This window comes from Spizellomyces punctatus (genome assembly GCF_000182565.1).
Source record: "Spizellomyces punctatus DAOM BR117 chromosome Unknown supercont1.4, whole genome shotgun sequence".
In the NCBI taxonomy this organism is placed as follows: Eukaryota; Fungi; Chytridiomycota; class Chytridiomycetes; order Spizellomycetales; family Spizellomycetaceae; genus Spizellomyces; species Spizellomyces punctatus.
In genome coordinates this window covers 507,097-522,574 of record NW_015971540.1, presented here as the reverse complement: position 1 = coordinate 522,574, position 15,478 = coordinate 507,097, and the positions used below count along the sequence as shown (strand labels likewise).

The 15,478-nt window shown below is 48.4% G+C and overlaps 3 protein-coding genes across 5 annotated transcripts; 2 read left to right on the top strand and 1 right to left on the bottom strand.

The window, feature by feature from the left end:
- Positions 1-391: 391 nt before the first annotated feature.
- Positions 392-5,946, bottom strand: SPPG_02604 (the record flags this gene model as incomplete). 2 transcript variants are annotated; one of them, XM_016750886.1, is made up of 4 exons in its annotated part: positions 5,656-5,946; positions 3,800-5,590; positions 3,568-3,729; positions 392-3,506 (listed from the first exon to the last, which is right to left on the bottom strand). In XM_016750886.1, exons 1-4 carry the CDS (start codon positions 5,923-5,925, stop codon positions 501-503), a joined length of 5,229 nt encoding a protein of 1,742 aa, XP_016610145.1. In that variant the 5' UTR covers positions 5,926-5,946. The 2 variants fall into 2 exon arrangements, with proteins under 2 accessions (XP_016610145.1, XP_016610146.1); XM_016750887.1 differs by having other exon boundaries at positions 501-3,506; positions 3,800-5,596.
- A 447-nt stretch (positions 5,947-6,393) lies between these two features.
- Positions 6,394-10,161, top strand: SPPG_02603 (uncharacterized protein). The gene is made up of 9 exons (XM_016750885.1): positions 6,394-7,351; positions 7,412-7,466; positions 7,531-7,579; positions 7,643-7,773; positions 7,829-7,988; positions 8,071-8,186; positions 8,269-8,460; positions 8,522-9,839; positions 9,904-10,161. Exons 1-9 carry the CDS (start codon positions 6,672-6,674, stop codon positions 10,041-10,043), a joined length of 2,841 nt encoding a protein of 946 aa, XP_016610144.1. The 5' UTR covers positions 6,394-6,671; the 3' UTR covers positions 10,044-10,161.
- Positions 10,162-10,397: 236 nt separating this feature from the next.
- On the top strand, positions 10,398-15,238 carry SPPG_02602. Of its 2 annotated transcripts, XM_016750884.1 has the most exons (11): positions 10,398-10,919; positions 10,998-11,023; positions 11,102-11,217; positions 11,275-11,592; positions 11,690-12,051; positions 12,109-13,241; positions 13,305-13,521; positions 13,589-14,433; positions 14,507-14,757; positions 14,872-14,951; positions 15,013-15,238. In XM_016750884.1, the coding sequence occupies exons 1-11, from the start codon at positions 10,753-10,755 to the stop codon at positions 15,122-15,124; spliced, it is 3,627 nt and encodes a 1,208-aa protein (XP_016610143.1). In that variant the 5' UTR covers positions 10,398-10,752; the 3' UTR covers positions 15,125-15,238. The 2 variants fall into 2 exon arrangements, with proteins under 2 accessions (XP_016610143.1, XP_016610142.1); XM_016750883.1 differs by having other exon boundaries at positions 11,002-11,217.
- The last annotated feature ends 240 nt before the right edge of the window (positions 15,239-15,478 follow it).

The following is a 15,478-nucleotide window of genomic DNA, read 5'->3' as shown; positions in this document are numbered from 1 at the left end:
AGCGGGCAAGCTGCAAAAAACCAACAACGAGCGGGTTATTTACTTGTTTGTTTTGGAGAGAAGCAACACGCTCTCGTTTCGTCCTCCTCCAAATTAAAGTCCGCTAAATGACATGGCACAAAAAAATCACTTTCCAGTTGGAATTTTGCCAGATGATTTTTGAAAAGATATTCCAAATCTGCCCCACCTCGTGCTTTTCAAACCAGCAGAACCATGGATGAGAAAACAGCACTGCCTCAAATTGCCGGTTCCATTCTGCTGTCTGACGTCATGATCTCATCGATGGATTCCAAGCCACAAAATGCGCAAATTGGAACCAATATTTCGATGAAAAAATCAGAGTTGGTTTGGACAGCTGGCAACACACAAACAGTTCAACACAAAAGGGCAATGGCGGGCCAGCAGAGGTATATAATAAAATAAAAATTTTAGATAAGATGATGCTATGCTATATACAAACTTTTCAAGAATATGTCTATCTACACGCATGTAAACTTGCACTACCTCTCCTTACGCGTCTGCAACGCTGCCATCCATTTCTCTAGCTGCCGATCGACAGTACTGGCAGCCCTTGGAGCAGTGGTGTCCTTGTGCTTCATGTCGGGCTTGCGCGATCTCTCAATGTCTCCAAGAACTCCGATCGTTGCTGTGTTTTTTGATGTTTGTACACTAGACGTTGTTTGTGGCGGGATAGCATCATGGATCTGTCGCAGCTCAGTTACCATATGGGCTGTATCAGATTTTACAGGTAATTTAGACTCTTCAATTTCCCCCAATGCTGCCTGCCCCTCCGTCTGGAGAACGTCTTTTGTTTGTACCAAGGCATGTGCTTCGTGCGGTGCTGTGTGCCGTGCTTCAACAACATTGGGCGTTTCCACTGATACCTCTCTCACTTCGCTTGCAGATGTTGGGATCTTCAGTGCTGAACCGGATTCCTCGGGCGCTATATTGTCATCGGAAGCAAGCTCAGTCATATTGTTTGTCTCCAGAGCCTGTACTGTCGCTGTAGGCTCCAAGGTATCTGATTTATCCTCAAAAATAGAAAGGTCGATCTGCTCATGCTTCTCGAGGTTGATCGTCGGAACAGTTCCTGTCGCCTCGATCTGTTCATGCTTTTCAAGGTTGATCGTCGGAACAGTTCCTGTCGCCTCGATCTGTTCATGCTTTTCAAGGTTGATCATCGGAACAGCTCCTGTCGCCTCGATCTGCTCATGCGTTTCGAGGTTGATCATCGGAACAGTTCCTGTCGCCTCGATCTGCTCATGCGTTTCGAGGTTGATCGTTGCAACAGTTCCTGTCGCCGCGTTCTTCTCATGCTTTTCGACGTTGATCGTTGCAACAGATCCCGTCGGCGCGTCTCCCTCACTTCTAACAATCGGATCCGGTTCTTCCCCTCCTGGATCCTGGGCCTCCGCCATGGTCATCAAAACAGTATCAATGGGCACAACCTCATGTTTAATTTCCGCTTCAGATGACTCCTTGATGGGCAAGCCACTATCAATGGTATTCGCAGTACTAGCAGTCATCCCATTTTGAGCAATGCCATCCTCCACGTTACTACTTGCCACAGTCGTCCCATCTTCTCTCGCATGAGCATCTAGGGCAGACTGATGTGATTCCTTTGTGCACGTGGTTGACGGTTCAGAACTTGTTGAAGCGCTAATGACTGCAACAGAGCTCGGATGTGTAGGAACGTTCGACTCTTTGACCTTTGGGGCTGCGCCAGTATTCTTCGACTCATTGGATTTCGAGACGTTGGGAGGCTCCTTCGTACCGTCAGCTGCACTAATCTCTTCCTTTGCCGCATTGCTTTTGCTGCTGTCCTTCTTAGTTTTCTCGGGTTTACTACTGTCTTTTTTCGATTGCTTGGATGCTGCTAATCTTGGGATCGCAGCATCGTTCGGGTCCAATCGAAAAGTGTTGTTATCAACACGAAGGAGTCGCTGATTCACATAGAGCTGCCAAGCGGACACCATTGCGAAAAGCTGTCGCTGGCTGTGGTTCTTACAATCTGGCCATAGACCTCGTTGGGGCATCACCAAGTGTTTCTGGAGTCGTCCTATCTGTGTTCCGCGTGTATTAAACACCTTCCAAAGCACAACAAATGGATCGGCAGTCATTTCGATTTGCGTTAGAACCTCCTTTGGGATATCTTCTGCCTTCATGACCAGCTGTACGCGGTCGGGTACAGTGGCATCAACTAATCTTCCTTGCTGCCGTAAACGCTGTATCAACGCATCGCTGATAAGTGATCGATCGACCGTTTTCGGAATCGACGACCAATTCATGCCATTTTGAATCGACGCGCTGATGGTACTTATTGCTATGGGTGTATCGAAGAACTGTCTGTAAATAGTGAAGAACGGTGCGTCGCCAGCATCGTCAAGGGCAGCAGCTATTTGGTCAGCAATATCCTGAAGTGATTGAACCTTGGCGGCTGCGTTGCCCAAGACATCCTCTCCTTCCGCGGCTTTCGCGTTCGCAGCTGACATTTGCACTGAGCTATCCACTGTACCACTACTTTCGTCTCTTACAAGTGTCGCAGGAGGCGTTTTGTCAACAACGGCTACAGACTTCGACTTTTCAGCGGGCTTGGCGCTCGCCGATGCTGTTTGCAATGGGGTATCCACTGCATCGCCGTGTTCTTCCTTTGCGATCTTTGCAGGAGGAGATTTGTCAACAGTTGTAGACTTTGACTTTTCTGTGGGTTTGCCGCTTGCTGCTTGCACTGGGGTATCCACTACGCCACTGCGTTGATCAGCGGGCTTGGATGGAACAGTCTTCACTGCAGAGTCCGACGTATCACGTCCCACATTTGATGGACTGGATGTATTCGACGTTGAAATCTCCTCAAATATAAGCTTGTCGTCGCCCACATCATTCGAACTTGTGTCAATAAGAACATATTGACTTGAGGGTAAATTTTTGGCCGTCAACCTAGAGGTGGGATGCTGCGACGCCAGCGCTAGGCCGCGACGGCCCTGAAGTAATCGTCTGTCCTTGATAAATATATCCACACATCGATGTGCATTTTCTCGCTTTTCAAAATCTGAAAGCTCCTTCCAGGCAGGTACCGCTGCCATCATCCATCTCTGAGCCTGGAGACGTGGCACCACTTGTCGCTGTCCGAACAGTGCTTTTCTCATTTTCGGAAAAATGTTATCGGCAATTTCATCGAACGACGCTGCCGTAGTTGCGGTGCCACCCGATTGAATAACGGGACTTTGCACTCGCTCGACGGAAGTGTCATCCGAGACTAATGTCCGTTCTTTAGGTGGCCTGACCATACTCTTGTATATTCTCAGACCAGCTAGAGCATCGTTGGCAGCATACAAAACCGCATTTCTCGAGATGAGATTTCGTGGCGCGTCCCACCTTTTGGGTGGGCTGGTACCCTTCTGAAGCTCCATATCGCAATACTGCGAACTGAGCGCCGCGAGGGACCATCTTTGAACGCCAATTGTGCGTCCAAGTGAGTCTAACGATACCACGGCTTCGATAGGAATCTATAGTCGAAAAGTTTTCATCTACAAACCGTTCTCGGCCTGCAACACATAGAAAACTCACCTCGACGTCGTAGTGTCTTTGGAGGTTTTTCAAATCTCCCCATATCCCAACGCCAGTTTTAATAGTAATGGTACTGGAAATAAATGCCTTCAACAATTTCGGAAACCGACTTTTGTCAATTTTCAACGTTCCCGACGTCTCCGCCGCGCACATACGATAAATCTGAAAAAGCCATTGTGTAAACAGCATGATGACATTCCCGTGGCCAATAGCGTCATGTCCGCTCACACACCTGGAATATACCAACAAGGCCTTCCGCAAAGGCAATCTGCACCATGCTCGTCGGTCCAAAATTGTTATGTTCATCGTTCCGAAAGGCAGTCTCAGTGTCAAATCCTACAACCCGAATGCGATGGTGGGGAGAGGTTCCTGATTCATCCATTACAATCGACATAAAAGTCTCAGCTTCGGAGATGGAGTCGATAAGGTAGATGGCATAAGGTTCCGTCGTATACGGACGAATGCCAGCCGTCGTCAAGCGTCTCACAATTATTGGGACAAGTAAATCGGCATCCAGTTTACGCTCTCCTACTTCGGTCACTGAAGAGATTTCCGGTGTTAATGGAGAAACCTTATTTCCCAGAGAAATAAAGACCCTTGCTGTTTTTCGCCTGGCGCTTGACCAGGCGTCGGAAACTTTGGCAGTAATCGAATCTGCAACACCAACTACACGTTGCACCGTCGTAATTGTGTGGTTGCGGATTGATTTGACTTTATTTCGAATTGCCTTTGTGGGGTTAAAGCCTATAGAGCGCCGGTCGGAGACCGCTGGCGTTGTTGATTTTTCTTGTGCTTCAGATAACCGCCGCTCCAGCAGGTCAGGTATCTTGTCAACTTGTGCACGTAGTTGCTTTAGGCTTGCGTCAGTCTCCCCTTTCAATTGGAGTAGCTTGTTCCAAAGATATTGCTCTTTCCTCTCTATCTGAACTATCCGGTCTTCAAGCTGCTTCATGTTTTTACTCCAGCCACCATCACTGGAGTCCATCCGGTGAATTGCGGAATGTCTGAACGCATGCAGCTGGTCCTTTGTTGCCTCCATATCCGTAGCTAATCCCGTCATGTTTGTCGCTAGACCATTTAATGTGGACGCAATTTGTTCCTGTTCTGCTACTAAACTGGCCATCGAGATCTCCATGCGGCTCAAGCGATTCATGTTCAAATCGCTATCTGGTTCTGATGGCCCATCCCTGGTCGGGATATCCTTTGCGGTTTCGGCCCCGGTATACTGAGCGGCAGTTGCCACGGAGAGCGGATCCTGCGGTGGCGTTGCACCGCTGAACTTATCTGCAGAGGCCTCTGCAGTCCGATTCTCCTCGGAGATGTCGAGTACATTTACATCAACGGGCTCTGAAGACTTCCGTCCCAAAAGCGCCTCGGAGCTTGTAAGTAAATCACCAGAGGCCAAATCCACTTCCTGGACTGTAATCGTAGGGCCCAAATGTGTAATATCACAAGAAGACTCCAAATCAGCGGTCGCTGCCGGGCCGACACTAGTGTCGTCCTGTCCTACATCTTGTTTGTCATCTTTGCCGCATGCAGTTGTAGGACTGACACTAGTGTCGCCCTGTCCTATATCTGACGCTTGCTTCTCATCTTTGCCGCATGCAGTTGCAGGACTGACACTAGTGTCGCCCTGTCCTACATCTGACGCTTGCTTCTCATCTTCGCCGCATGCAGTTGCGGGACGGACACTAGTGTCGCCCTGTCCTACATCTGACGCTTGTTTGTCAATAGTGCCGCACGCAGTTGCCGGACTGATCTCATCCGCAATGTCCGCGTTTGCATTCTCACCACCCACAGACTTTGTTATCAAGTCCAAGACCCCATCGTCCCAGTCTGTCTCATACTTGACGGGTTGCGCTCTTGTGGGTAATACTATACCAGACTTCATAGGCTCACCCGGAACTGGGGGGCTCGTTGCGCGCGAAGCTTCATTACTATCTACCGGACCATCAGAGATTCCCGCATGTTCGTCCCTCGTGCCCCCAGCGGAGACGCTTTCAGGCGTATGATTACTAACTTTCTGTGACTCAAATGCTGGCCGTCAAAGAACAGCTGCAGGAGAAGATCTCTAAGAAGCTTACACACCTCTTGGTCTACTTGCGAAATTGGCGGTATAGGAGTGATATTGATTGCAGCGGGGGATGGAAATGTGGTATATGTAGCTCTTTGTTGACGTACAAATAGTAAAGAGTGAGCCGTGCTATGAGAAATACTTCGGGCAAACAGAGGCTCGCGGACTCCCAAATGGAGCCGGTCACCGAATGTGCACGGGACGCCTAGCTGACGAACTGCCGCCGCGCGCAGAGCTCTGGGGAGGAGAGTCTCTTGTACGGTGAAGGAACGACATGGCCACATTGCCAACTCGGCGGCATTCCCATTGGAAATGTCGTGAGGGGAAACGACGACGATCTACGGGAACTCGTTGCCATGGTGTTGTCGATGAGCTGTCAAACGTCGCGACGTCGCGCTTGGACCTTTATGAGCGCTTTGCAAAGGTAAACCTTTTATTGAAAACGTCCTCGATTCGATTGACCATGTCGGTAAGATCTGGTCCTCCCGTTGATCAAGGGCTATCCGAGTCTGTCGATCACGGCATTAGAGCCATGAAAAGGACTGTATTGGTCCTTTTGTGGGTGACGTTATCACATCAATACACCTGAGCTATTCTCCTTTAGCTATGCGTCGACGGTTCTCAAATCCAAGCTGTGATAGAATACCGTTTAGGACTCATTCAAGTAGCCGGGATTTCTATACACAGGCGATCGAGGAACACACTCGAGTCCAGACAAAGATAGAAGTACAGATGGCCATGGACTGTTGGCAGCGCAGGTTGCGGATGGACCAGCCAGAACTCGTCCAGGTTGGATATCCATTCTATTTTCCCCCAAAGTCGGCCAAGATTGGCTGCTCGGGCTCAAATAATGTGTTGCCCTAATTGATCCCATAAAATGTCATCAAGAACCAGGAATATGCGTGCGGACCTTTAAATTTATTTTCCGACATATGATATGACGCTTTTGATTCCACTTTTTGCCACTGAGCAGCGACACATAATCTAGTGACATTGACGCTTGGGAGGATACGGATAACTGGCAAAGGGCATGCTTCGGACCGAGCAAGCGGCGATTGAGGCCGTCATACATCCGTCGTTTTCTCGTTTTTTTGAAGCCCCATACTCCGAGCATATTCCCTTCCAAGATGGTCCAAACATATCCTTCAATGGTGAAGTCTCGACCTTTCTCGCTGTTCCTGTCAAGCGCAATGATCGGCTGTTGTCTTCTCAAGTCGCATCTGGGCCTCATCCAGCGGCTCCTGGCTCATTCATATCCCTTCTTAAATCCAAGAGCACCAACAGTACGACTGGCTCTAGTGGATCTATCGGGGGGTTGAAAGCATCGGCCATGCAATACTTGAATTTCAAAAGGGCCTTGCTTCCTTCTATGCTAGCACTATTGAGTCGCATGCACGTAGACAAAGATTTGATGCAGTCAAATACGGCCCAAAGAGACTCTACAACGTTGGAACCGAGCAACCCTGCACGTATGGATGTGCAAACCGATCCGGCCGCCCCGGCCAAACTTTTGTTGAGTGAAGCGGGAACTTATCTTGCGGAGGAACAAATAGGCAACACTGGAGATGCAGAGGAACATCTTCGTCGTGAGGCCATCTATACCACTGGATTGCTCTTGCCAAACGAAGCACACTGGTACTCGTTGAACGAGCTCCGAATACATGCTGGCGCTCCCGAACGCTCTGAAGTGGGAATTGAGAGACTCTCCCAGTAAGCTTGTGCTTCTTTTGATCATTGGCGTTCGAGAGTAGCTGACGAGGTACCCCGAAGCTATTACGCCCAACTTTTGTATTTAGAGCCCAAATTTCCGTTTGAGACGGACGAAGTAAGGATCACTTTGCTTCATGAAAGTCTGACAAATGATGGCCTCTCATCTCAGTTCATCTAAGATTCAAATGAACTTCACTTGGTATGAAAGCCTCGTGCCCGATAGAAAAGGTAAGCGCCGCACTCTAGGGCTTTAAGAAAGGAAATCAATTTCTGATAGCATGATCAACGCAGTTGTCACGAATTGCATTCAGTACGAGAAGGCAAGCGTTTTGTTCAACATAGCCGCCGTGTATAGTATTTTGGCATCCGCGCAGAGCCTTTGGACTCCTGATGGAAAAAGGAAGGCAGCTGCCTATTTTCAGGTACTTCAGAACGGATTATGGCAATTGGCTTTCTATCTCTCAAACGAGACTCCAGAAAGGTGCCGGCGTCTTGGTTTATATTCGGGACAGATTGTGCGCACGCTTCAAACCGAAGCTGGATCGGGCCAGTGACCTCAACGAGTCGACCTTAACGGCAGCGGCCGAGCTCATGCTGGCACAAGCAATGGAATGCTTTTACGAAAAGGCAAATGACAGTATGTTACAATATCGTATTGTTTTGAACATGTACGCAACAAATTGCTCAACGGAGATTTGTTGTTGCTTGGTTCCTTTCAGCAAAAGCGAGCTCTGGGGTAACCGCAAAAATTGCAGCGCAAACAGCAGACTTTTACGAAGTCGCTCGCCGGGCTGCTGATGCCCCAACAGAACTTTGCAAAGCACGATTTCCAAAGGTGAAGTCTGCTTTGTTGGAAGAAGAAGCTCAGCACTATCACAGAGCGCATCAAGTGCTTACCGTGTACTTTTCTGTTACAGTACTGGTCAGATCATATCAAATCTAAGACATTTATGTTTACGGCGATTGCCCACATGCATACTGCTCCTCAATCCGCCGCCGATTCTGCAGTAGGAGAGCGCATCGCGCGAGTCTCCGCGGCAAAAGAGGCTGTAGACAAGGCTGCTAAATATAGTCGAGAAGTTGGAGGGGCTTTACATGAGCTGGTCCAGGTATTATATTCTTCATAGTCCAGCTGCGGTTTTCCATATCTAATGGGGTCTATGCGCGCAGGGTCATGCAAATATCATCAACACGGCTTACTCGTTCCTTGTGCATGCTAACTTTGAGCGTCACCACCATCCGTCCTTTGACAGTCGCCTCCTTCCACCTCTAAGGCGGCCTTTGGAATCCTTAGTAATCGCTTCACCGTTGGAGGATGCAATAACTGACCCAAAATCCTTCAAAGATATATTTGGCGCGATCATATCAGCTATTGACCAAGCAAGCGGCCCCCGTAAGCCAGGCAACGACGATACACGGTTTGATGGAGGTGGTAACGGTAGCCATCCAGTCCCTCCTCCTCGACGAAGGGGCCCACTACCGAACCCGGTTTTGAAGGACCCTATTGTGTCCGCTAACGAGCCAATAGCCACCTCCCAATCTGTCCCACAGCCTAGCCAAAAACGGTGTACATCTCCTGCATTGCTTCGATCCCACTTGCCTTCTATGGGACTTGCCAATTCCTCAGACATTCCGCCATACAATCCAGCAGTTGTTCGGATCCCTTCGTCTTCTGCGTCCGTTGAGCTGCGAAACTTCATCAAGGCGAGCCGTGATGCTGAGAAGAAGAAGGCAGAAGAAGCTGAAGCACGAGATGCAGACGTAAGAAGGAACGCATCAAAGCGAAAAGGCAAAATGCCTGCCAGTCTTGGAGACAAAGATCGCACACCAGTCTTGCATGAGCAGACTACACCCATCATAATGGAGCAGGTACAAATTGACAATAGCCGCATCGAACACTGGGTTGAGGAGCAGCGCAGAATGTCGATTGATAGCGGCACTCAGCCAGCCGTGGTGCAGAACATCAAGAGGACAAGGCAACAGCATCACATGCAGCGGATCGGCAGCGATGCCAGCCGTCTGATACATACTGGGACGCAAACACCCCCCCTGAACATGAATGTCGAGACTCGATCCCGAACACACTACAAAAGAATTGCTTCCGCAGCAGCCGCAGCCGCAGCGGCCGGTGTGTCGGCTGCATTTCAACATGAAGACCGCGATTTCACCGAGGCGGAGCACGCAGCACCAGGACACTCTCTCCCTCGCCGGGACCCACCTGCAACGGTCAGCTTTGATGTACAGGGTTCATTCAATCCTCCTGCACAGCCAACGGATCACAAGATCCGACGTAAGCCATCTGGGGGCTATCCAGTCCCTTATCATGCTGGAGAAGGATTTGAGCCGGAGCATGGGGACGAATACCAGAAGGAACATCGGCGTGATGATAATCCTGACGTTGATGTGATAGCAGCGGCAGCTGCTGAACCAGCAAGACGTGAAAGTACTGGTCTTCACCACCGGGTGGTCTCACACGGCGGAGGTAGAGGTATGTGGCAGTTTCGATGTAACAACTGCTGCCCATTTATTAATCTGCTTTCCTTTTTACCCAGGTGCAGGGGGATACAAGGAACACAATGATGTTTTGGTTAGAGAGTTTCTCAGTGGAGATGGTGTGCGAGAAGGATCTGTTAGCCAGACTGTTGAAAAAATTGAACAAGAACGCCGACGATCAGTGCATAAACCAACGTAAATATCTACTATTACTTATTGCATGATACTTAAATAGATGACATAGAAGCCAAGAATAATTGAATTCTTGTATTACTGGGCAGAAGAATCAACAAGTGAACACCCTCTAAAAGTGATCCAAAAAAAAAAAAAAAAAAAAAAAGATTACAATGCTGTGAAGCGGTCATGTAGCTGTCCATTTGGATCTTTTGGATATCACGCAGTGAGTGCGCACAAATTGAAAGTCGTCCCTTTTCAACACGGGTAACAAGGCCAAGTACATGTGTTCGTTCATTGGCTTGCTACAAAGTGCAATGTTTTTTGGGATGAGTTCTGACCGTCGGGGCTGTAGATCCGAGTATGTTAGATAATCATCCAGAATTTTTTCCGCATCGCGCCAGTTCAGTTGATGTTCTTGCGTCCTTGAAGCGTTTGTTCCTAAATTAAGGCCCATGGATGTAAGGGACGCAGAGGGGAGACATTGCTCAAGTCCCTCAAGTTTATTGTTTTGCATTCAATTTGGCTGAGGGTATTTTGATGTCACGCTTCTGACGAGGAAATTGTGTTTTGATCTGCGAAACCCTTGTGAAGCTCGCCCAGTCGCGGGCGGCAAAAGCGTGCAAGGTTTACATCCCGCGGGAACGCATTCTTGTCCTTTTGGCGTACACCGCGAGGGGATCGTCTTACGCCCTTTGCTCTGCAGTCATTTCCCGTTTGTGCCAAAATTCTACATGCATACTGTGACCGAAACATTATCAAACGCTCATACCGATGATACCTTACCATTCCATCACATTGGACAAATGAACAAGGACGACACCATTGAGAGGATTCGGGGGGAGGTGGGATTTAGATTATTGAATACTGGAAAAACGTCGGGTAATGCCACGCCATCGAGGTAAAGCATGGTGCTTTCACGGCGCATCTACATCAAATTTTGATTCTGCTCACTGTCGTCGTGCGCGTACTTTGCTAGGAAGCCCATAGCACCCGATGTCCTGTGTAAGTGCCATGGCGCTCCTCGTCCTCGGTTCCTTGTATTACGGACAACTCTGCATGTGTACGCTAACTATATCTTAGTCTCCCAACTCATGTCAACTAACAATATCTCAACGGGAACTAGCAGCAGAGCCGAGCAGCAATTAACACGAACTCAGAGGTTTCTGCGATTGCTGGATCCCCGGCGGTCGATAAAGGTAATATAAACTTTGAAGCATTCGCTGTTCATCATTTTTAATAGGTAGAGGTTCAAGTCCCGCTTGGCGGTAGCAATGTTCTGCGTGTCAATTCTTTTCCTCCTGACATCGGCCTGCATTGTGGGCTTCACAGTCATCAACAACCTCAGAGAATCTTCAGGCCTATCACTTATGCAATTTGCAATGACCACGGCCAGGACGATCGATGAGACGATATATGCGCGATACCGGGATATGCGCATCATTTCGACCTTGCCATTTGTGCGAGATCCAAGCACGGATTCGGCTACACTCCAATTGGTATTGGATGAGACGAAAGCGACGTACGAGCTTTATTCGTGGATAGGGATTACGACGAATGATGGAACTGTGAAGGTAGTGTTCTGAGCGGGCTGAGGTCAGGGTTGCGATTAGGAAGAGATCCGTTGATATTCGGGTATTCAGAGCGAACTTTTTGCCTTGAATCTTGTAGGCAGCAACGGACGGAGTTTTAGCCAACGTAAACGTGTCCGCTCGACCGTGGTTCAAGGCATGTGCAAATGCACCATTTGCAAACCCGCCCCGTTTCGTTGGGGACGTGCACGGTGCAGTACTGTTGCAAAGAGTTCTGAATCTTACAGAGCCGCTCCGTTTGCTGGACGTTGCTCTCCCACTTTTTGCGATGAACGAAACGCAGATTGGTGTTCTTGGAAGTCACATCAACGCTTCCGTAACACGAAAGGTCGAGCGGGATGTACTGGGAACATTTCGGGAAGGAACGATGGAGCTCTTCATTATAGGGACGGACGGCCTTGTGCAAGCGCCAGTGGGAAGTACTGAAAACAGTACAGCCTGGTAAGGCTGCCGATGACTCTTTTAAAGAATAATTGTCTGAATTTTTGCCATCTACAGGATTTCACAATCTCCCGACTCTGCGTTGATGTTAGCCAGAGCTGGCCACACCGGATGGAGAGTAGAGCGATGGCCATCAGGCGTTCAGTATCTCACAGGATTCAGCCAATGCAGCGGTATCGAAGGCATAAATATGAACTGGAGCATCCTCGTTCGACAATCAACAGCGACTGCATTCGCGGCACCAAATCGCCTGGTGTTGATTTTAGGACTAGCTCATCTTGGCTTTGCCATTATCCTTGTGGGAGCTTCCTACACCGTTGCTCACATCACAACGGCGCCACTACTGGCCATCTCTCGGGCCGCTGATAATATCCGTAAACGATCGGCGATGCCGCAAATTCCCGTTGTCCACGGAAATGATGAAATCGCCCGGCTGTCATATTCCTTAAATTCACTTGTATCTACGCTGGTCGAAAAAGAGATCAATCTGAAGGGAATTAATCAGGACTTGGCAGACAAGGTGGAAGCACTTGAACGTGCTGAAGCAAGTCTCCGCGCTAGCGAGGACAAATTTCGACAGGTGACGGATACAACGCAGGATGCCTTCTTTATCCTCGAGATCCTCCCCCCGGGTGAATATAGCTCCCTTCTGAGTCCCCCACCAAATGACGATGCTGGTGTGTTGCCTGAAAAATGGGTACACATGTCAGCTGCCTTTGTTAAGCTCTTTGGCATATCTGCCATGGAACTCGAAGATGATCCTACAACCTGGTTGCAGGTGGTCGCTCCGGAAGATCAACAAGCCGTCGCCAAGGCTTTTGCACAGCGTCAAAAATCACCCATTGATATCACTTTCCGAGTCACCCCTGGTCCTCTCGCTGACAACCAGAGGCTCCGATATATTGCATTGAGATCACTTTTAGTGAAACCAAAAGCAAGAGATCACACACCAAAACGGGTTATCGGCGTCTTCCAAGATATATCACTGCAAAAACAAGCGGAGATTGAGTCTCAGCACAAGAGTTCATGGGTGCGGCAGGTTGGACACGAGATTAGGAACCCATTAGCTGCGACCTTTACGATGATCAATCTATTGTTGGAGATGGATTTGTCGGCAGAGCAACTGGATTTGCTGCAAACTATCCGAACCTCCAATGATAACCTGCTGTCGCTGATCAACAGCATTCTTGGTTGGTATTAGCTGGAGATACCATTGCGATGCTCGCCACTTGCTAATATAAACCTTTCTTCAGACTTGGCAAAACTGGAAGCCGGAGAAATGCATCTAGAAACGATACCGTTCAACTTGGCCACACAGATCGAAGATGTGTTAGATCTAATGGCACCTCAAGCCCATAAAAAGGGGCTTCGGGTCGGTGGATACGTGGATCCGACCATTAATCCATTGGTGAAAGGCGACCCGTTGAGATTGAGGCAAATCATTATTAACCTATTTACCAATGCCGTCAAGTAAGTCTCATAGCACATCACGCCTGAATGGGGTTGTTCAATTGTAACGTTTGTCAATTTTCTGCAGATTCACACAAAAAGGATCTGTGTTCCTACGAGTAGAGAGGGATGCCGAATATACTGGTTCGCCTACAACGGATGGGCAAGGTCAAGTGGCCCTAAGATTCCTCCTGACAGACACCGGCATCGGAATATCCAAAGAAAACCAAGGAAAACTATTCAAAGAGTTTGCGCAGGCTGAAGCGAGTACGAGTCGTCATTATGGTGGAACAGGGCTAGGTTTATCCATTGTCCGCCAGCTGGTTAATATGATGAACGGGGATGTCGGTATTATATCTGAAATCGGCAAAGGATCAACCTTTTACTTTACCGCCGTGTTCCTGGCCGATATGACAGGATTCGACGATGGACCGCCCATGATCTCACCCCTTCGAATTGATAACAAGCGTATATTGATTGTGAGCGCATGGGATCGAACATATGAGGTCGTCCATGCTGCTGTAGAAGCCATCGGAGGTATCCCAGTCGACACTATGCATCTTCCGACAGCGATCCAATTAGTAGAACAGGGTGGCCTCGCTGCGGTGATTCTAGATGTCGACCTTGAACAGAAAGAAAATGATGAAGCATTATGTAAAATTTCCGAAAAGATGCCTGTGGTCATTGTCGTGTCAAGGGAAAAGATGGAAACAATACGACATCGGCTTATTCCGGAGAAAGTCATAGCAGTAACAGATCCGATAAAGACGAAAAGGCTGCAAGATGAATTATCCCACATCTTGCTACAATTAGGACCAGCACCGGTTGGACACGCAACAGCCCGGCGATCAAAAGCTCAGAGGACCATACCAGATGTGCAACTCCTCCATCCCAACGGTCAACAATGGAAAAGTAAAATTATGCTCGTCGAAGGTAGGGACGTGAAAGGTTAAAAAATGAGCATAACCATCACACATATATACTCATAATCTTTCCATCGACACAGACAATCTAATTAATCAGAAAGCCGTTGCCAAACTCCTCTCCCGAATCACCGGAGAAGTCCCACTCGTCGCGCACGACGGCCAAATGTGCCTCGACATGCTAGCCGAGTGCTATCAAAAAGGAACTCTGGTGGACATTATCTTTATGGATGTTTGTATGCCCGTTATGGATGGGTTAACTGCCACGAGAGCGATTATGGAGCTGTACCCGGATAAGGTTCGACCCATTGTGATTACCATGACAGCCAACGCGGTATGTAACTTGCTTTACTCGGGACAATACGACCGACGAGCGCATCTGTCATGGACTTTCTGCTTGAGGGTTGGTAGCTGACTAACATTGCCCGTTGCTTAATCCTCATTACAGCTCCACGAAGACTATGTACAATGTATGCAAGCGGGTGCAGACGGTTACCTTTTGAAACCTGCTTCTCGAGATATCCTCGAGTAAGTAACCTATGATTTGTGAATATATTACAGAAAATCTCACCCACAAATTTGGTACTAGGAAAACTATCGAGCAATGGGAAAGTGTTGTGCGGCAACGACGAAGTAGTCGTGCGAGTTCAGTTAAAAGCGTAACATCCCTTCACTTGGAAGATATACCCAACAATCATTAAATAGCCATCTTGAAGCTGGTCGCTGTATTCCTTGTATTGAGCACTGTAAAATAAATCAACAATTCTAAACTTTGCCTCAACATGTAACGAATACAAATGAATGTGAAGGTCAACCATGTTGGCAGGAAAACCATCGAGCAATAGGGAATTATTGTGCGGCAACGACGAAGTAGCCGTGCGAGTTCAGTTAAGAGCGTAACCTCCTTTCACTTGGAAGATATACCCAACAACCAGTAAACAACCATCTTGAAGCTGGTCGTTTATTCCTCGTATTGAGCGCTGTAAAGTAATTGGACACTCTACACTTTGTTTCCGCATGCAACGAGTTAACAAAAGTAAGTGCACTCATAAACG